At 43.6% G+C, this 22,125-nt stretch overlaps 1 protein-coding gene across 1 annotated transcript in view; it reads right to left on the bottom strand.

Moving 5' to 3' along the window:
• Positions 1 to 1,474: 1,474 nt before the first annotated feature.
• Positions 1,475 to 22,125, bottom strand: part of LOC139452523 (protein SFI1 homolog) — a 37,179-nt gene continuing 16,528 nt past the window's right edge. Inside the window, exons 14-30 of the mRNA XM_071234032.1 lie at positions 20,996 to 21,126; positions 19,890 to 19,971; positions 19,317 to 19,409; positions 18,282 to 18,367; positions 17,256 to 17,331; positions 15,817 to 15,989; positions 14,958 to 15,060; positions 14,174 to 14,270; positions 12,595 to 12,755; positions 9,719 to 9,868; positions 8,993 to 9,169; positions 7,813 to 8,165; positions 7,572 to 7,673; positions 6,221 to 6,651; positions 4,165 to 4,600; positions 3,159 to 3,270; positions 1,475 to 1,669 (exon numbers count right to left, since the gene is read on the bottom strand). Of these exons, the coding sequence (XP_071090133.1) occupies positions 1,556 to 1,669; positions 3,159 to 3,270; positions 4,165 to 4,600; positions 6,221 to 6,651; positions 7,572 to 7,673; positions 7,813 to 8,165; positions 8,993 to 9,169; positions 9,719 to 9,868; positions 12,595 to 12,755; positions 14,174 to 14,270; positions 14,958 to 15,060; positions 15,817 to 15,989; positions 17,256 to 17,331; positions 18,282 to 18,367; positions 19,317 to 19,409; positions 19,890 to 19,971; positions 20,996 to 21,126 (2,877 nt within the window). The 3' untranslated portion in view covers positions 1,475 to 1,555. The remainder of the gene's footprint in view (positions 1,670 to 3,158; positions 3,271 to 4,164; positions 4,601 to 6,220; positions 6,652 to 7,571; positions 7,674 to 7,812; positions 8,166 to 8,992; positions 9,170 to 9,718; positions 9,869 to 12,594; positions 12,756 to 14,173; positions 14,271 to 14,957; positions 15,061 to 15,816; positions 15,990 to 17,255; positions 17,332 to 18,281; positions 18,368 to 19,316; positions 19,410 to 19,889; positions 19,972 to 20,995; positions 21,127 to 22,125) is intronic.

Here is a 22,125-nt window from a genome sequence, read left to right as displayed (position 1 = left end):
ACCTACCATAGCGACGTAGCATGATACAAATACTACCATAGCAATGTAGCCTGAAACAAAACCTACCATAGTGATGTAGCCCTCTTACAAAACCTAACATAGCGACATAGACTGATACAAAACCTATCAGAGCGACATAGCCTCATACAAAACCTACCATAGCGATGTAGCCTGATACAAATACTACCATAGCGACGTAGCCCATTACTAACTTACCATAGCGTCGTAGCCTCATACAAAACCTACCATAGCGACGCAGCCTGATACAAAACCTACCATAGCGACGTAGCATGATACAAATACTACCATAGCAACGTAGCCTGATACAAAACCTACCATAGCGACGTAGCCCATTACAAACTTACCATAGCGACGTAGCCTGATACAAAAACCTACCATAGCGACGCAGCCTAATACAAAACCAACCATAGCCGCCAAAGTTACACTGATGTGAGAGAGAGATCCTGTGCTAAGATACCAGGAGCACAGATGGAGACCACATTTCCTGAAACATAGCTTGTGAATGGGTCAAGTGCATTCATCATTATACAATGGAGACATTATGAACTGATCAATCAAGGATGGCAGATGGAAGGAGAAAGTGTAGCTGACTCTGCTTTGAGCAGTATTTCAAGGATGTCATCGTGTATTGCCTTAGTCACGACAAGAAAGCAGTTTGATCTGGGATTCAGACTCACAATCTGTAGGTTCCTGCCAAGGGACATAACTCTACATATGAAGATCAGACAACTGTCCAAGCCAAGCCCAATGTTAGTGGATTGTTCATGTAACCATGAGCAGGTGGAGTGACTTGGTGAAAGCCACAGGTGGTAACATATTCCAGCTATACTATGGCACTCTGTAAATATTCACAAGAAAAACCAGTGACTTAGAGACCAAGTAATAAATCACCTACATCAGCACATGACAGGAAATCAGCAAAGTCACTGAGCCGGAGACCTGTGACGATCCAGTGGAGAATAGGTCTACAGCAACCCATTCTTGCCGTAAAAGGCGACTGTGCTTCTCATAAGAGGTGACTAACGGGATGGGGTGGTCAGGCTCGTGACTTGGTTGATGCATCTCTTCATATTCCAATTTTGTGGATCGATGCTCATGATGTCGATCACAGCATTGTCTGATTCAGACTGAATTGTTTACAGACCACTGTCATATCCTTTTTAGTTGTTCGGTACTACAAAAAGGACAATGAAAACCTTGCTTCGAGAATCAACACATGGCAGCCACAAGTCTGGTTACACAGGACTAACACCAAGTTTCTGAAATGTATGTCCCACAAGATGTGACAGATGCTTGAAGTCGTATTTGACATGTTTATTAATGTACAAGTATCTACAGAGATATACAAGTACCTGCCTATGCAGTGTTTACTCTACATGGAAGACCAAGTAACATACATTCTGGTTACTACTCTTATCAGTATATTGTCAGTTCTACAAAATATAGGTATTGTTGTACTTTTAGACATGACGATTCTTAAAGCTGTTCATCTAGAACTTTGCTGTCTTCAGCTGTGTTAGCTATTCGGTGACAGCTATGAACTGTTGTCCAGCTGTTGCACCAGCTGCTTGGCCCTTACCACCAGCTGTTGACACACTCTCTTCTGTCCCTCAACTGCCACCCTCAGCTCCTCCATCTCACATGACACCTGTAACATATGACACCACATGACACCTGCAACATCTGTAACATATGACATCACATGACACCTGCAACATCTGTAACACATGACATCACATGACACCTGCAACACATGACTCCTGCAATATGACATTCACATGACACCTGTAACATATGACACCACATGACACCTGTAACACATGACATTACATGACTCCTGCAACACAACATTCACATGACACCTGTAACACATGACATCACATGACACGACATTTACATGACACCTGTAACATATGACATCACATGACACCTGCAACACCTCTAACACATGACACCTGCAACACGACATTCACATGACACCTGTAACATATGACAACACATGACACTTGCAACACCTGTTACATATGACACCTGCAACACATGACGATACATTCACATGACACCTGTAACACATGACATCACATGACACGACATTCACATGACACCTGTAACATATGACATCACATGACACCTGCAACACCTCTAACACATGACACCTGAAACACGACATTCACATGACACCTGTAACATATGACAACACATGACACCTGCAACACGACATTCACATGACACCTGTAACATATGACAACACATGACATCTGCAACACCTCTAACACATGACACCTGCAACACGACATTCACATGACACCTGTAACATATGACAACACATGACACCTGCAACACCTCTAACACATGACACCTGCAACACGACATTCACATGACACCTGTAACATATGACAACACATGACACCTGCAACACATGACACGACATTCACATGCCACCTGCAACACATGACATCTCACCTAAGACCACCCAGAAGGCGTGTCTACTCAGTCCTAGCATAGTCATCTACTATACATCTAAGACTACCCAGTAGAGCCAACTATTCAGTCCTAATTAACACATGAGACCATCCAGTAGAGCCAACTATTCAGTCTTACTATACATCTAAGACCACCCAGTAGAGCCAACTATTCAGTCTTACTATACATCTAAGAACACCCAGTAGAGCCAACTATTCAGTCATACTATACATCTAAGACCACCCAGTAGAGCCAACTATTCAATCTTACTATACATCTAAGACCACCCAGTAGAGCCAACTATTCAGTCTTACTATACATCTAAGACCACCCAGTATAGCCAACTATTCAGTCTTACTATACATCTAAGACCACCCAGTAGAGCCAACTATTCAGTCTTACTATACATCTGAGAGCACCCAGTAGAGCCAACTATTCAGTCCTACTATAACACCTAAAACCACCCACCAGAGCCAACTATTCAGTCCATGCATTCAGCCTTAGAAATTGGCACTAGTCCTTTAGTCCTTGTCAAACTGCACAATAGTCAAGGTACCATAAGGACTAGTTGAAATTTGCCATTTTCAAGGGTTTTGCTACAAATTTTATTAAAAGCGAAAGTGGACTTAAAACTTTAGATTCTATAACTAGCATTACAGGGAAAGGTGTCTTACATCCTGTAGTTCATGTTTGGCGTTGACCACATCCTCATCAGCTTCGCCTCCAGCCTCTTGCAGCTGGTCCTTCAACCAGCCAGCCAGCTGCCGGTGTTGCTTTGTCAGCCTCCTATAAAACAACAAGGTGGAGATATAAAACAACACAGCGTACATAGAAACAGTTTGTCTGTCTGTTGTTTAACGCTGCGCTCAACAATATTCCAACTATGATGGCTGTCAGTAGATAATTGAGTCTGGACGAGACAATCCTGTCATTGACATTATAAACATCGATCTAGCTATTGGGATACGATGACATGCAGCAACCAAGTCAGCGAGCCTGACCACCCGATCCCGTTCCTGGCCACTATCGACAAGCATGGGTTGCTGAAGACCTAGCCTAACCTGGGTCTTCACAGGTGTAAACGGTAACAATGCAAGGAGAAGCTCAGGAAGTATGACTAAGTGAATTTTGCTTTATGCAGCAATCAGCAACATTTGGTATGATGACACACAATCAGTCATACACACATTGTGACCATACACTCTTCATTTCAGTATGCATTTTATGTATATTAGATCAAAATTGTCTTCCGGTCACTTCACATACGATTTTGCGGAAATGAATGTAAGCAATATTGAATGAAATTTTGAACTAAATTAATAAAATAGATTACAAACTTAAGTCAAGATATACAATGAACATTTTTTATAACCAGACAGTATAATTACATGATTAGTTTGCGTACTTCAGTACAGATTTGTTGACATGGTATTTCTGGTATTACATGCTCACAGTAATGACTTTGTGTTGGGGAAAAAACATCAAATCACTTCAACCCTGTGTACAAGATGACCGCCCTTGAAATACCTAATTCTAGGTACGAAAAACCTTATACACAGCAATATACAATACTCTTTGCAGTTACTTCATATTATCATGTAGTAACTATACTGGAAAAGGGTCTCTAGCTCTACATTTGGAATAGAAAATTACATGGCATGTGTTATCTTAATAACCAACCTTAGCCTCTTCTTCATCTCATCAAAAGATTTCAACCGATCACGGATCTGAACAATTTCCTCTGCTGGAGACAGGTTGACCTTGACCTCTGACTGCCTTGTGTCCGTGACAGTGGAGAGGTCAAGATACATGTTGGTCCCCTTGTGTCTGTCTACGTTCCTGGCACTGGGCGGGTGTGTGTCCGACGATGTGTCCAGGTGATACCTGTTCTGGGAGGAGTCAAACGACACTCTGTCCCCATTCCTGGCTGGGAACTCCTCCGGTCTGTCCGACTTCTTGATGAAATCATCAGGGGTGAGGAGTATGGGTTTCCCAGGAGGCAGGTCGTCAAGGTTACCGCTGATGATGTTTCTCTCCGGCCTCCAGGGCTGATCTGTGTGGTTCTCATGACGCCTGCTGGCCTCGCCTTTTGGGGAGGAGTATAGGAGAGGATTACCTGTCAGGCAAAAATTGCTACCATCAAATCATAGTGAGTGTTGATTTTAGCCTGCTTTGAACACTTTTTTAGTCATGCAACAGCTTGTCAGCTTCATGTGGGAGTGAGTGAGTGAGTGGTGTTTAACACCGCCTTTAACAGTGTTCCAGTGCTATCACGGCGTGTCAGCTTAATGTGGGAGGAAAGCCCGAAGTGATGCAGGTCTCAGACGTTTACCACTTCGGTGAAACCCACGAGCACGGGTGTGGTGCTGAGAAACCAAGAAACATAATTGGGGTGAACCGGGATTCGAGCCCACAATCATACGTTTCTGGCGTGTCCAAAGGACACAACTCTGCACAGCGAACTGCAGCACCTTAGACGACTGGGCCACCTGTCCTCCTGCTTCATGTGGGAGTCATGATTAAAACTGGATTAGAATTCTGTGAACACTTTCCAGAGATATCACTGTTGGGATCATACATACAAAATTCCATCCCCATCAGCATTGCGGTTTCAGAGATTTTAAATGAGCTAAACATGACAGATTAATAAACAGTACATAAACAGTGTTCTTGTTTACCAGTAATTACCAGTTTTTTACCAGTTAATTAGGCATGGACCAGTAATTCATGTGACTGTCAGTCTCTGTGGACCGGGAAATAAAGTACCTTATAAATCTTTGTTGTTGAACAAAATATCAGTGATAATCAACATAGTATATTTTCCGAAAGATGTCAGCTTGTCTTTTATCATCAGGGCTTCGTGTTCTCTATTTTTAGTACAAGAAATTGACATTTCCCTTTGCTTTGAGGTTAAATATCGATATGCAATGACTTAGTCTCGAACCACAGTGAAACATTGTAAACGAAAAGGGAGATAACTGTGACATGAATGACATGAAGATCTAACTCAGCTCCTTTAGAGATGACGCCATTGGATTTGTCAGCCAAGAACGTACCCTGCATTGAACATGATGTTGAAAGAAATAAAACCAGAAATTTTCATATGTTTTTTTATTTGTTCAAAGTTGGGACTGACAAAAAATTGAGCGGGACTGGTAATTTTTAGAGTTGCCAGTCCACTGGGGCTGGCAGTTTCAAAAGTCATTGGGAACGCTGAATACCTGCTGCTACTGGTATGGGACCAATGTGGTGTGGGACCAGTGTGGTATGGGACCAGTGTGGTATGGGACCAGTGTGGGATGGGACCAGTGTGGGATGAGACCAGTGTTGTGTGGGGCCAGTGTGGTGTGGGACCAGTGTGGGATGGGACCAGTGTGGGATGGGACCAGTGTGGTGTGGGACCAGTGTGGTGTGGGACCAGTGTGGTATGGGACCAGTGTGGTGTGGGACCAGTGTGGGATGGGACCAGTGTGGGATGGGACCGGTGTGGTGTGGGACCAGTGTGGTATGGGACCAGTATGGTGTGGGACCAGTGTGGGATGGGACCGGTGTGGTGTGGGACCAGTGTGGTATGGGACCAGTATGGTGTGGGACCAGTGTGGGATGGGACCAGTGTGGTATGGGACCAGTGTGGGATGGGACCAGTGTGGAATGGGACCAGTGTGGTGTGGGACCAGTGTGGGATGGGACCAGTGTGGTGTGGGACCAGTGTGGTATGAGACAGTGGTTGACCTACCTGACGGCTGTGATCTCTGTGTGCTGCAAGTGGGAGACACAAAGTTGGCAGGGGGAGCAAAGTCTGTGTCCGAGGTGCTGGAGAGATGAAGGTCGTGGACTGGGCCCTGATCATGCGGCCCCACCCTCGGGCTGTGTCCTGGGCCCTGACCCTGGTGCCCCACCCTGGGGCTGTGTCCTGGGCCCTGATCATGCGGCCCCACCCTCGGGCTGTGTCCTGGGCCCTGACCCTGGTGCCCCACCCTGGGGCTGTGTAAGTGTCGACTGGTGACGGACACCTCGTCCTGGGCCAGTATCAGGGTGGCGTGTGGCTGGGATGTGGGTACTGTAGGACCAGGCACAGTTGAGGCATGAGGGGTCAGTTGCTGGGCTGCGTGGAGGTGAGGAGGTGGTGATGCAGCAGATGGTTCTCTCAGCTCAACCACATCAGACCTGGACAAGGATGTACATGTTATCATCATACAAAGCAGGATGACACATCTATAAACAGATTGATCAATCTTTTATAAACATTTTTTTTTTAAATAAATCATGTCATTTTTCTCAACATACTTTAATTATCAGGGCCCACTTGCACAAAGCGATCTTATCGCTAAGATGATCCTAACTCCCATGTTTCAACATAGGCTTACGACAGTCATAGCGCTAACATCGCTTTGTGCAAATGGGCCCATGTCCTTTTGCATAAGAAATCTTAACGCTATGACTGTCGTAAGCCCATGTTAAAGTATGGGAGTTAGATAATCTGAATGCTAAGATCGCTTTGTAGAACTTGGCCAAGCATATTTAGCTAACCACGCTGTCACGCCTCAGACAAACTTTGGCTTCACGGTCTCTTTTATCACATCAAATTCATCATAGCACATTAAGGACTGCATGAGTGCTGTTTACAACACTGTCCACTAGACGTCAGCCATATCATGACCTGTAATCAAATCAAGGGTCGATTTAACTGCTGGCCCATGGCCAATGGCCAGCAAAAATTACAAAGGGTTTGCTGAAATGTAAAGTAGATGACCTGCCTGGATAGTCAAAATTTCACCCCATCTCCGTGTATTATTTAATTTTTTGAATTGGATCATCATAGAAGAATGACAACTGACCACCATTTTGTAAAGTTGTGTAAAACAACATCTTTATTTGCTCATAAATCTCAATGAAATGAGGCAAATGGGAACCAAAATTTAGTGGGAAAAAACGTTTTAGGGGTGAGGAGTTCTAAAATCTTTAGAGCCTTTTAGTTGTAGGCCAGATAGTTTGGGGAAGGGCCAGTAACTTTCAAAAGGAGCAAGCCCTGCTAGCAACATACAAATTTCTTGTTAAATACAGCCCTGTGTCTGAACAATACTCACGTTTCATACACTGAAGCATACAGTCCTGCTCGCTTCAGGGACTCAATGAGGAATGCAGGTTGCCTTGGCCGAGCTCTCTCCCTCCGAGACAAAGGTGCAGGCCTGCACAGCAAAACAGACATAAAAGATGAAGACTTGACAGATACATTATCCAGTCTGATTTTGAACTTTTTCAATTATGTGTTATATCATTTATCTTTTTAATGTAATGTCTCATTTAAAATGTTGTAGTTTTACATACCCGTCACCTTGTCCTATCTCCGGTCTGTGGTGAGGTCTACATGGCGACATGGTCTGTGTCAGGTTTGGTAAGGGGGCACCTGCTCTCTGTACAGGAAGGGGAGGGTGGGACACTGAGGCCTCTGGGGCGTGGGGATTAGGCTGGAAGGGTAAGGAATGGAAGTTGGAAAGGTGTTGTGGGAAGCTGGTCTGTAGAGAGGAATGCTGGACGTGGGGCTGAGAAGAGGGGTGGGGTTGAGAGGAGGGGCGAGGTCGAGGGGGCAGGGGACCACCCCTCACTTCCCGCCTACGAGCTGTCATGTATTTCCAGTGTAATGCACACTTCTGCACAACTTGGAATGTGTCAAATACACTCTGAAAGAAGGAATATTCCAATTACAATAAGGAGGCAATCTTTTGATAATTTTATCAAAAAAATAACAAATGACGGATGTGGAAGAATGTGCTACTTTTTAGTCATTTTCTAATTTATTGATTTATTGTCATGTATTCAACTATGGCAAGGAATATGATGTATAACAATTCTTTATTTTACATACACAACGTTTCAGGGCTACCTCTTGTTGCTTCATCACCTTCTGAATAATACATACACAACGTCTCACAGCTACCTCTTGCAACTTCATCAGGAGATGAAGGGAGAAGAGCCCTAAAATTTGTATGTATAAACAGTTTTATCCATAATATTACTGTCATGATCATACAACTTCTAAATGTCTATAAGGTGATAAAAAATAATAGTCTTGGTTCTCAGGCACTGCCCACATCATCATAAAGTTCATTGCACGTTTTGGTTTTGTTTCCATTTTCAATTTTTTTTGTGCATTGTGTTTAAGTATTAGGATTTTTATATTTAAAATTAAAAATTGAAATGAGAACAAAACGTGTGTCAGACTTTATAATTATGCAGGTGGTGCCTGAGAACCTAAACTATTATTTTTTTTAGCCTAAAGACTCTCATATATATTTTACTGTGAGTCTGTGACACAAAAAGAACAGATACCGTATTCAACGTAATCAGCTTTCATAAGCATCCACGGCAATATTTGCTAATATATTGAATAGCTAGTGAACAAACACAATTAGCACCCCTTCCGATTGATCAATGTACACAAGACTTATTGTCTTGTACGTAAGTACTGACAAGGAAACTATGCTGCATGTATGTGAGCTGAACCTACCTTGGCTTGTTGTTGCGCTGCAAACTTGGCTCTCATGTCCGCCAGGTCATTCGAGACCCGCAGCCACTGGGCAGCACCGTCGCGTAGTAGACGGAGTCGTCTCCCCTCCAGAGCTACCACAACTCTCTGCTTCTTTCTTTGTCTCTCCTGACTGTACACGTACCACGCCACCACAGACTGCAGATAGCAAGTCATGGCTATAGAAGTGTAAAACTGTTTGTTTGTTGTTTAATGACGAACTCGGCAATTTTTCAGCTACATGACAGTGTAAATAAATAATCAACTCTGGACCCAACAATCGATTCTGAGAGTAACAATCCACACTGTTGGGACATGATAACACACCAACAATGTCACAGAGCATGTATGACCACTAATCAAATTTGCAACCTCTAACAACCAGCGTCGGATGCTTGGGAGCAATTCAAACTCAGAAATTCCCGGGGTTGTAATAGTAGGTGAGGTGAAATGGGGTTTAATGTCACATCCAAGATTATTGCACTTATATAGCTATGTGCATGCACATGTGCATATTTGGCTGCTTGTACTAGCCTGGACTGATGCCAGTTAAGAGTGATACCATGTCGCAGTTTAGCCCCTTAATGCTGAGCGACAGACAGGGCAACAGCAAGTACCATCTTTTAACATCTTTTGGTATGACAGCTATTATTACATGAGAGAACGAACTGTTGACGTATGCATGCACTTGTACAGCCATTCACTCACCTTCTTGAGAAGCACAAGGCTCCAGTGCCACAGAGCAAGGCCTGTTTTCTGTTTCATCTCCCCTGACTCGGCCATCCTCTCCTTCCACACCAGAAACGACTTGGCCGTCAGACGGACATTCAGGAACCAGGTACTCTGTCTCCGGAGAAGCTGAGGAGAGGAGCAGGGAGACTGACCACATGCCTGGATATCAACTCACTCACTCACTCACTCACTCACTCACTCACTCACACTGGCCACATGCCTGGACATCAACTCACTCACTCACACTGACCACATGCCTGGACATCAACTCACTCACTCACTCACACTGACCACATGCCTGGACATCAACTCACTCACTCACTCACTCACACTGGCCACATGTCTGGACATCAACTCACTCACTCACACTGACTACATGCCTGGAAACTCACTCACGCTGACCAGATGCCTGGACATCAACTTACTCACTCACTCACTCACTCACACTGACTACATGCCTGGACACTCACTCACACTGACCACATGCCTGGACATCAACTCACTCACTCACTCACACTGACTACATGCCTGGACACTCACTCACGCTGACCACATGCCTGGACATCAACTTACTCACTCACTCACTCACTCACTCACACTGACTACATGCCTGGACATCAACTCACTCACTCACTCACTCACACTGACCAGATGCCTGGACATCAACTCACTCACTCACTCACTCACTCACACTGACCACATGCCTGGACACTCACTCATTCACACTGACCACATGCCTGGACATCAACTCACTCATTCACACTGACCACATGCCTGGACATCAACTCACTCACACTGACTACATGCCTGGACATCAACTCGCTCACTCACACTGACCACATGCCTGGACATCAACTCACTCACGCACTCACTCACACTGACCACATGCCTGGACATCAACTCACTCATTCACACTGACCACATGCCTGGATATCAACTCACTCACTCACACTGACTACATGCCTGGACATCAACTCACTCACTCACTCACTCACACTGACCAGATGCCTGGACATCAACTCACTCACTCACTCACTCACTCACACTGACCACATGCCTGGACATCAACTCACTCACTCACTCACTCACTCACACTGACCACATGCCTTGACATCAACTCACTCACTCACGCACTCACACTGACCAGATGCCTGGACATCAACTCACTCACTCACTCACACTGACCACATGCCTTGACATCAAACTCACTCACTCACTCACTCACACTGACCACATGCCTGGACATCAACTCACTCACTCACTCACACTGACTACATGCCTGGACATCAACTCATTCACTCACTCACACACACTGACCAGATGCCTGGACATCAACTCACTCACTCACTCACTCACTCACTCACTCACACTGACCACATGCCTGGACATCAACTCACTCACTCACTCACTCACTCTCACTGACCACATGCCTTGACATCAACTCACTCACTCACGCACTCACACTGACCAGATGCCTGGACATCAACTCACTCACTCACTCACACTGACCACATGCCTTGACATCAAACTCACTCACTCACTCACTCACACTGACCACATGCCTGGACATCAACTCACTCACTCACTCACACTGACCACATGCCTGGACATCAAGTCATTCACACACACATGCCTGGACGCTCGCTCACTCACTCACTCACTACTTGAATACATTGCATTGCCTTCATTAGTCATCAATATATCTTTGAACATAATTAATAATTTCACAGGACACAAAGTGTGTGTAGATGAAACTGTAATTTTATGAGTAAGACACAGAGTCCTGCTCTCTGTGCCGGAACCCAGGATTGAACCGGGGGCTTTTAGACCTGCAGTCTAGTGCTCTCCAAACTTAGCTATTCCAGACGATCAATATCACATCTACTACGTCTTTTGAAGTGACATTACACATGTACTGCAATTTATCAGAATGAAGTTACAGCCACCTCAACTGGCAATGATCAATCACCACCTCACACAATTTCACTCAACTTTCACTCACACACACACAGACATGCAGACAGATAGACACACGTACACGTACAGATACACACACAGATGCAGACACTCAACACACATGCACACACTTCATATCGAAAATAAGGCAGACGCTTTTTGACATGTACTTTCAAACATGGAGATCTACTGTAGATGTTTCTAGCAAATGTGAATATTATAGATATTTTAAAATGCAAATATGCGCAGAAAAATATTTAACTGATGTAAATATAAGAAAATACAGAATATCATTAACACAATTTAGATGCAGCTCACACAGGTTAATGGTTGAAGTTGGCAGGCACAACAAAATACCCAAATGTTTAAGATTATGTAAACAATGTTCTTTAAATGTTGTCGAAGATGAATTTCATTTTCTACTTGTATGTTGTAAATATGACAATTTAAGGAAAAAATATATTGAACAGAAATACTATGTACATCCAAATAAATACAAGTTTATCTCTTTAATTTCACATGTGAGCAAAACGGCTATACAAAATCTCTCTCTCTTTATATATCATGCCATGTTATTAAGAAATGAATCCTTGTAACATTCCTAACCGCTTCCACATTGTCATGTATTCTGTACTATGGGCCTGTGGCCTTACAGTTATATATGAATAAACTGATTGAAACATGCACACACAGATAGACTTACTCACACACACGACACGCACATACATGCACACACACGCGCACGCACGCACTCACGCACACACGCACACACACACACACACACACCACACACACTTACAGATAAATACACATACACAGACAGACACACACACACACATACACACACACTCGCAGATAAATACACACATAGTCACACGGACACACCGACTACTCACAGTTTTCCTGATGTTCAGTTTGGTGTAATCCTTCCACTGCGAGACCGCTGCTCTCATGACAACATGTTGGTGATGTTCCACAGCTTGCTGCCACCGGAGTCGTCCAATAACAGCCGCATCTCTGGCGTCACACCATTGCTGCAGGTACCGCCGCAGCTTACCTAATACACACCAAGATAAACGCTGATGGGGGATACAAAACAACGGAACCGCTATAAATATAGGATACCTTGGAAAGACTACCCATTATTGTTCCTATGAAAAGAAAATCACAGAATCATCACCATTAACCTAGTTCACATTCCCCATAGCTACTGCTATTTCAAAGATGTTTGCATGTCTGTATTCACAGAAGTTACCAAGATATAGTATATCGATGAAATATGTTGAACGGTTTTCAAGTTATGGCATGGAAACGAACCCTACCCTAGTTTGAGACTAAGTCGAATTTGTTTCCATGGAAATGTCAAAAATACAATTTGGAAAAATACAAAATAGCAAAAGGCAGCAGTTAACCTGACAAGTAAGGCATATGCCAGTTCCGTTGAAAAACATTGAATGTTTCTCAAGCTATGGCTCGGAATAGGATGGGAATGCCGACGCCGACACCAACGCCAACAGGAACTGAGCCAAAAAATCCCCTTCGGGTGGGGAGACATAATTATCAAGTCGAAGAATAGTGAATTCAACTGATGTAGGTGATGTAGTCTGTGTACATTGAAATAAGGGTGTCACTTGGTGCTTGGTGCACTCATTAACTACCGCCCCAAATTCAAACTCCACCTGGGAGGTATATATATGGAAATCAATGACAGAGTTAACAGCAAAAAGTATTCAACCATTTATATCTCAGAAAACATCCTGTCTATATGTTAATGTTTTAGCAAAACACATACTTTCCAACAGACCAACAGACACATGCATGCACGCACCCACGCACTTGCCGACTACACATAGCGCTATATATAGCACTAAATTTCCATCTAACGCTGCTTAAAAGCGCTGTCCTACACATTACACTCCACCCGTGAAGATCCGGGGTAGAAGAGGTCTTCAGCAACCCATGCTTGCCGTAAAAGGAGACTATGCTTGTCATAAAAGGCGACTGACGGGATCGGGTGGTCAGGCTCGATGACTTGGTTGATGCATGTCATTGTATCCCAATTGCGTGGATCAATGTTCATGATGTAAATCACTGGACTGTTTGGTCCAGACTCGATTATTTACAGACCGCCGTCATATAGCTGGAATATTGCTGTGTGCGGCGTAAAACGACAAACCAAACCAAACACATTACACTCATTCACTTCACCATAAGCAGTATGTGACTTGTCCTTAAATGGGAACTTATTCACATACTCACATATCCTACATTGATTATCGTGCGTGAGTATGGTTTTACGCCGCTTTTGGCAATATTCCAGCAATATCACGGCGGGGGACACCAGAAATGGGCTTCACACATTGTACCCATGTCGGAAGTCGAACCCGGGTCTTCGGCGTGATGAGCGAACGCTTTAACCACTAGGCCACCCGACCGCCCCCTACATTGACTATCAGTACAATCCACATTTCTCACTTTTATCAAGTTCTGTCCTGGCGTCTTCCTCCAGGTGCCTTGCCTCGGACTTCTTGTATGCATGGATGGCAGCAAACCTGTGCCATGTCCTCAATACCTGGAACAAACAACTACCCAGTATAACATGTCTGACATGTCGGAACGATGAAGCCTAAATTGAAGAAATGTCAAATCAAATTACAAAGTTAAAAAACACTTTTTTCATTTTCTCCCACAGTCTGTTATCAAAAATTAATAAAAGACTCCCAACTAAGTAAGCAAAGAAGCACCTCTTGCCAGGAGAGATTTAACAACAAATTCGTATGTAGCCAGCAGGGCTTCCTCCTTTCAAAAGTTACTGGTCCTTCTTGAAACTAACTGGCCTACAACTAAATGGTGGACGCCACTAAGTGGCCAAACCTGAGGTCGTTCAGCCACTTAGCAGGGCTCTGTAAAGTTAAGAACTCCTCACCCTGTATACGTTTTCTCCTGCACTCTGAGATTAAATCTTGGCTTCCATTTGCCTCATTTCATAGCGATTAATGAATAAATGAAAAAAATGTTGTACACAACATTACAAAATGGTGGCTGGTTGTCATTCTACCGAGATGATCAAATGAAAAAAATGAAACTAACATGGAGAAGGGATGAAATTCTGACTAGCCAGACGGGCCATCTACTACACATTTCAGACAGCCCTTTGTAATTTTAACTGACCACGGGTCAATGGACCAACAGTTAAATCGACCCCTGCCCTTGAGCATGTTCCAGACATCCTTCCTACACAATGACTACTGTAGCTCACCTTCTCCAGCAGGTATCTGTTGTGATGGACACTGGCCTGGCTCTCACGATGTCTCTCTGCCACTTGGAGTCGGGTGTTCTCTCCCCACAGGCAAAAAGCCCACCTGAACACAAATATTGTAGTACATTCTTTGTTTGTTCTTTGAGGCAGGGTACACCAGAAATCGGCTTCACACATTGTACCCATACGGGGAATCGAACATAGGGCTTTGGCGAGACAAGCCAATGCTTTAACTACAAGGCTACCCGACTGCCCACAACGTTTGCAAGTGTCGACAATCGCTTATGAAAAGTGTTTAATTAATTTCACATGTCAAAGTATCAACTGTTCCACTATCTATTAATTCTACACAGTAATAAACAATGAAGGAACAACAAATTAAGATTGTCAAAGCCTCAATTCTTGATAAATATGACTAAAGTCTGTCTATATTTACTTGTGAAAAATGAATACCGTATTGGACGTAATATGCGGCCCGCTCTAATATGCGCCCCGCTCTAATAAGCGCCCATGGTGACATTTGCTAATATATTGGCTAGTGAACAATCCCAATTAGCACTTATTTATTTGTGTATAATACGCAGTCATCTGTTATTTGCACCCTAAATTATGGGCTATTAAATTCTGGAAAAATATATCTATATAAACATTTCAGGCTGTCAGCATAAACCATTAAATTTATGATCCTTCAAAACTGGATTTTCAATAGTCAGTTAATTCCCTCACCTCGGGGAAGAAGTTATTTGATGATTGAACAGTTAGAATAAACAGGCTGATAAGAATATTACAGGAAACATTCCAGCCAATTGCCAACAGTATTTGTGATTCCTGCTCATCAACCCAGTAGACTCAAACTGACCTCAGATGTTCGCCACATTTGTGTTGATATCGTTCATCAGCTATGACCTTGACCTTCTTTGCCTTGTCAACATATGACCTCCATTGTGTAATGGTCGTCTTATACAGCTTTATCTTGAGGTGAGAGAAAGCCCTCAACTTGAGATGATGTTTTTCCTTTCGATGCCCATTGTACTAAAATATAAACAAAACAAATAAGCAATGCTTCTTGTCAATCTTTAATCAACAGAAACAACTCTTCTTGAACGAATTGGAAAGAGTGTTATAATTCGCTTGTATAGAACGAAAATTGCTCAGCGCCATGCGAGCTTTGAGCTTGGATGTCTCAATTATTGAAAGTACAACCAGTGCTAAGAACCAGACAGTGCGGAGTCATTGTCAGGACAGATTCTAGGTGAGGTGAAATGAGGTTTAAAGTCGCGTCCAAGATTATTGTACTTATATAGCGATGTGCATGCACGTGTGTGTGTGTGTGCTGCTTGTACAAGTCCGGACTGATGCCGATTTAAAGTGCTAGCACACTGAGATACCATGCCACAGTTTAACATGAATACCCCACTCAGACACAGTATACTGACTCCGAGCCGACCAGTCCTTGTTTTAGCCCCTTAAAGCCGAGCGCAAGACATGGTAACAACAAATACCATCTTTTAACTTCTTTTGGTATGATGCGGACGGGGATCGAAACCCGGACCTTCCGCTCTCCGCAGACACTCTACCCCTAGACCACGGAGGCGGTAGGACAGGTTCTAGAAGACTATATGCATACAAAAACTTGTATGTACCCATTTGTAGGTTTTATGCATAGTGTGTGCGCACAGGTTTCTATACGTCCATAAATGCAAATTAATATTGAAGTCAACTCTTGTAAATAAATATGTCAACAACAATAACTTCACAGACTGCTTTCTAAATCATTGGGGGCGGTTGGGTAGCCTTGTGGTTAAAGCCTTTCGCTCGTCACACCGAAGACCCGGGTTCGATTCCCAACATGGGTACAATGTGTGAAGCCCATTTCTGGTGTCCCCCGCCGTGATATTGCTGGAATATTGCTAAAAGTGGCGTTAAACCATACTCACTCACTCACTCACTCAAAATCATTAACATAAAAAACTGTAGACAGCTATACAAAATCAGTGACATCAATAATCACAATAATACAACACAAGCCACACCCACTCTGTTATCAGCCAATCCGGAAACAGTAGTCTGCTAGTGGTCATGGCCAATTTTTTATAAAACATAAATGCAAACATAATTACTTGGTTAGCCAATCAAATGCCATGGAATTATTTGAAATTTATTTATACACTTTTAACAAAACAGGTATCCCAAATTTCCAAATTTGTACCTCAATAACCAAATTTTGTGTTTTGCATAAGCACATCAGAGTGACAGAATGTCACAGCCCTAACATCAGTGACTGAAGATCCAACTCACAGATTTCCACTTGGTGAAGCCCTTCCTGATGACAGCCAGATAATCATGTCTCATGGCCTTCACCACATTCAGCTCACTGCAACAACACGATGAAATAAGGTGAGTGGTGGGTGGACACAGACTGTCATCGACACTCTGGAAGGTTCCAGACAAAGTAACCTATCACTGTAGCTCACCTGGATATGTAGAGACTTAAAAACAGTTGCTGTCATCATCGATGTTCAAAACTTTCATAAGTGTCTCAGATCGTCAACATACCTCTTCCCCGCTCTCAGATGTGTCATACCTCACCTGTGCTTCAGGTCATCTATATGCCTCTTCCGTGCCCTGAGATGGTCATATCTCACCTGTGTTTCAGGTCATCTATATGCCTCTTCCATGCCCGGAGATGTGTCATATCTCACCTGTGTTTCAGGTCATCTATATACCTCTTCCATGCCCTGAGATGTGTCATATCTCACCTGTGTTTCAGCTCATCTATATGCCTCTTCCATGCCCTGAGATGGTCATATCTCACCTGTGTTTCAGGTCATCTATATGCCTCTTCCATGCCCTGAGATGTGTCATATCTCACCTGTGTTTCAGCTCATCTATATGCCTCTTCCATGCCCGGAGATGGTCATATCTCACCTGTGTTTCAGGTCATCTATATGCCTCTTCCATGCCCGGAGATGGTCATATCTCACCTGTGTTTCAGGTCATCTATATGCCTCTTCCATGCCCTGAGATGTGTCATATCTCACCTGTGTTTCAGCTCATCTATATGCCTCTTCCATGCCCGGAGATGGTCATATCTCACCTGTGTTTCAGCTCATCTATATGCCTCTTCCATGCCCTGAGATGTGTCATATCTCACCTGTGTTTCAGCTCATCTATATGCCTCTTCCATGCCCTGAGATGTGTCATATCTCACCTGTGTTTCAGCTCATCTATATGCCTCTTCCATGCCCTGAGATGTGTCATATCTCACCTGTGTTTCAGCTCATCTATATGCCTCTTCCATGCCCGGAGATGGTCATATCTCACCTGTGTTTCAGCTCATCTATATGCCTCTTCCATGCCCTGAGATGCCGAACACAGAGTGAGATACAGTAGTGCTCCCCGGCCAGCTCCTGTAGGACAGAGGCAGTTGTAAGTACACGTCAAAACTTCTCTATTCTCTTTCAACACTTCTTTTCTTTACATGACATCATCATGGGTGAGTGAGGGAGTGAGTTTGATTTTACGCCGCTTTTAGCAATATTGCAGCAATATCACAGCGGGGGACACTAGAAATGGGCTTCACACATTGTACCCATGTCGGGAATCGAACCCGGGTCTTCGACGAGACCAGCGAACGCTTTAACCACTAGGCTACCCGACCGCCCCGACATCATCATGGAATCACGAAGCAATATACATGTAACATGTATCATTGAACCAGCCTTCAAATTCACCATCATAGGCTACAGGCACACTGAAGAGATACAACTCGGTAAGCAAATTGCATCACCTTAAATGACAGGGCCACTCATGCCTCTGTACTCCCCAAAACAATAGACTGTGTTCAGGAGACACCCCGCTGTGGGAACAAGGTTAGATTTAACAACAAATTTGTATGTAGCCAGCAGGACTTGCTCCATTTCTACTGGCCCTTCTCCAAATTAACGGGCCTACAACTAAATGGAGGAGGCCAGTGAAGTGGCCTACCTGAGGTCACACAGCCACCTAGCAGGTCTCTAAAACACCTTTTCCTGCACTTTGTGTTTAAATCATGGCTTTCATTTGCCTCATTACATGATAATTTATGAGCAAATAAAGACGTTGTACACAACATTCCAAAATGGTTGTCATTTTACCAAGATGATAGGCATATATCTTTCTCAGAGTTCACACGACCTAATCCCCCTAAATATCTTCTCATAGGCAGTGTCCAATTAAAAAAATTAAACATACACAGTGATGGGTGAAATTTTGACTAGCCAGACAGGCCATCTACTTAATGTTTCAGCAAGCCCTTTATAATTTTAACTGGCCATGGGCCAACGGGCCAACAGTTAAATCGACCACTGGGGAACTCACTGTTTTCTTATTCTCCTCCAGTCTGTCCACTGTGCGAGCTCGCCACACGCGGAAAAACCTGTGTGCTGTGTTGTCCTCATCATGAAGAATTGCCTAGGAGTGAAAGTCACATCACTGTCATAAATGGAGACTTAAACTGTAAATATTTATCCAGGATTATCTCCCATTGTCTGTGATCATCCAAAAATATGAGTGAGTGTGATTTTAATTTACCCTGCAGTCATTCCCTAGAATACCTTGGGCATGTAGAATATAATTCAGAATAAATCTCTAGGCGTCACAGAAGTAATGCCTGGTAATAAATTTGTTATACACCCAAAGGGGATGAAAATGTACTCAGTACCCGAAGCATATAGTGTCATGTGTACATTTGGATACCAACAATTTTTCTCCATTTATCTTACGTATTCTTTTGCAAACCAAATGCAAATTCAAATCTAGCAATCTAACTGTACAACTTGGCATTAACTTGGTGAATGGAACCTGTCATTGGACATTGTTGGACATCATCATCATCATCATCATCATCATCATCATCATTATTATTATTAAACTGTGTGCAGGCTGACCCACCATCCTCTCCAGCATACGGTGCTCCCTGCTGTTGTCCAGAGCCTTCTGCCACTGTGTGAAGAACTTCACTGCTAAAGTCTCCCTGGAATCATGGGAAATAATACTGTAATAAAGTCATGGTGCCACTAACAATTAAATAATTCCTATGGATGGTATCTACAAACCTAGTAACTGCATGTCGATACTTCAAGAATACTTGCAAAGCTACTTCTACCTTCTAAATTCACCAACCCCTCACCTCACTAATCTCCACCAATCAACCCACCAACCTACCAACCACCACCCCCAAAGTTATTATCCTACCTACTCTGAATCATCACCATATCATCTGAAATCTGGATAAATTACCTGACCATCTGAACTCACTAACCTACCATCTGAACTCACTACCCTACCATCGGAACTCACTACCCGATCAACGGAACTCATAACCCCACCATCTGAACTCACTACCCCACCATCTGAACTCACTACCCTACCATCTGAACTCACTACCTAACCATCTGAAGTCACTACGCTACCATCAGAACTCACTACCCAATCATCTGAACTCATAACCCGACCATCTGAACTTACTACCCGACCATCTGAACTCACTACCCGACCATCTGAACTTACTACCCGACCATCTGAACTCACTACCCTACCATCGGAACTCACTACCCTACCATCAGAAATCACTACCCTACCATCAGAAATCACTACCCTACCATCGGAACTCACTACCCCACCATCGGAACTCATTACCCTACCATTGGAGCTCACTACCCCACCATCGGAACTCATTACCCTACCACCTGAACTCACTACACTTCCATCGGAAATCACTACCCCACCACTGGAACTCAATTCACTACCATCGGGACTCACTACCCAACCATCGGAACTCACTACCTTACCACATGAACTCACTACCCTTCCATCGGAAATCACTACCCCACCACTGGAACTCACTACACTACCATCTTGACTTTACCATCTGAACTGATTACTTTATAACACAAGCTGAACTTATTACACTATCGTCTGAACTTATTACCCTATTGTCTGAACTCACTACCCAACCATATGAACTCACTACCCAACCGTCTGAACTCATTACCTACCGTCTGAACTGGCCAGCCTTCTCCTGATTTTCCCGGTTGTTCTTCTCCATCTGCACAAAGACTCTCATCCTGAACACACACTGGGGCATGATATGGAGGTAGAAATGGGCGTCGGCTTTACTGTACTGGTTCTGTCAAACACAATTCCATGTGATTTGATCACAAAACTGTTTGAGTTCACCCTAGATGCAACATGTCACAGCTATACCTGATAGTAGCCTGTGTAGTAAGTAGGTTGGACCAAGCAGTGGTCATCTGTCATTGCCACAGGGAGACTTATTCTCCACAGACATCCATGCAATATCAGTACCTCACCGCAACTGTGAAGAGGACACAGCAATTGTAATCACCTCATACAACAGGTGTTGCTGCACGACATGGGGCTGTAAATAATTGAGACTGGACCAGAAAACACAGTGACTGATATTTTGAGCCATGTCCCAGACTGTCAGTCATCCAGGCTTACCACGCTTCCCACTGAGTCGCCTCTGAAGACAAACATAGGTTACCGGGAATTATTCAGACATAAACCCAATGGGGGGCCTCTTACATGGCTGTAACAATTTACCCAAGTAAATTTATGGACTGAATGTTTTTGTTTTTCTTTCTGATTGTAGTAACAAAGGATATCAAGCCACTTTAGTAACACTGACCAGTTTTCTTAAACCTTTTGTGCTGGGTCTCTATTAATTTCATTTGATGCTGGAATCCAGCTGCTTCACATTACTCTGAGTGTTTGTTGTTTAATGCCGCACTCAGCAATATTTCAGCTGTATGACAGCGGTCTGTATATAATCAAGTCTGGCCCAGACAATCCAGTGATTGATATTGTGAAACAACGATATACGTATATACATCATAGGAGCACAAAGACACGCCATCAACCATGTCACTCAACCAAACCATGTCACACTGAGGCTGTATCTAATATTGCTGCTCCCCCCCCCACCCCCCCCCCCCTTCCCAATCTGACATCCCACTATAATATATGACCAATCCCTAAATTATGTACAAATTTATAAAAAAAGATATTTGTAATAATAGAACTGTAACATTTCATGTACCCCCTCCTATTGTTGTGATACAATTAGCATCGTCCCCCCCCCCCCCCCCCCCCTCCCTTTTCACTG

Source organism: Haliotis cracherodii, unplaced genomic scaffold (genome assembly GCF_022045235.1).
Source record: "Haliotis cracherodii isolate W230 unplaced genomic scaffold, xgHalCrac1.p SCAF_9, whole genome shotgun sequence".
Classification (NCBI taxonomy): domain Eukaryota; kingdom Metazoa; phylum Mollusca; class Gastropoda; order Lepetellida; family Haliotidae; genus Haliotis; species Haliotis cracherodii.
The sequence above is the reverse complement of the archived record's forward strand: the minus strand, read 5'-3'. Positions and strand labels throughout refer to the sequence as shown.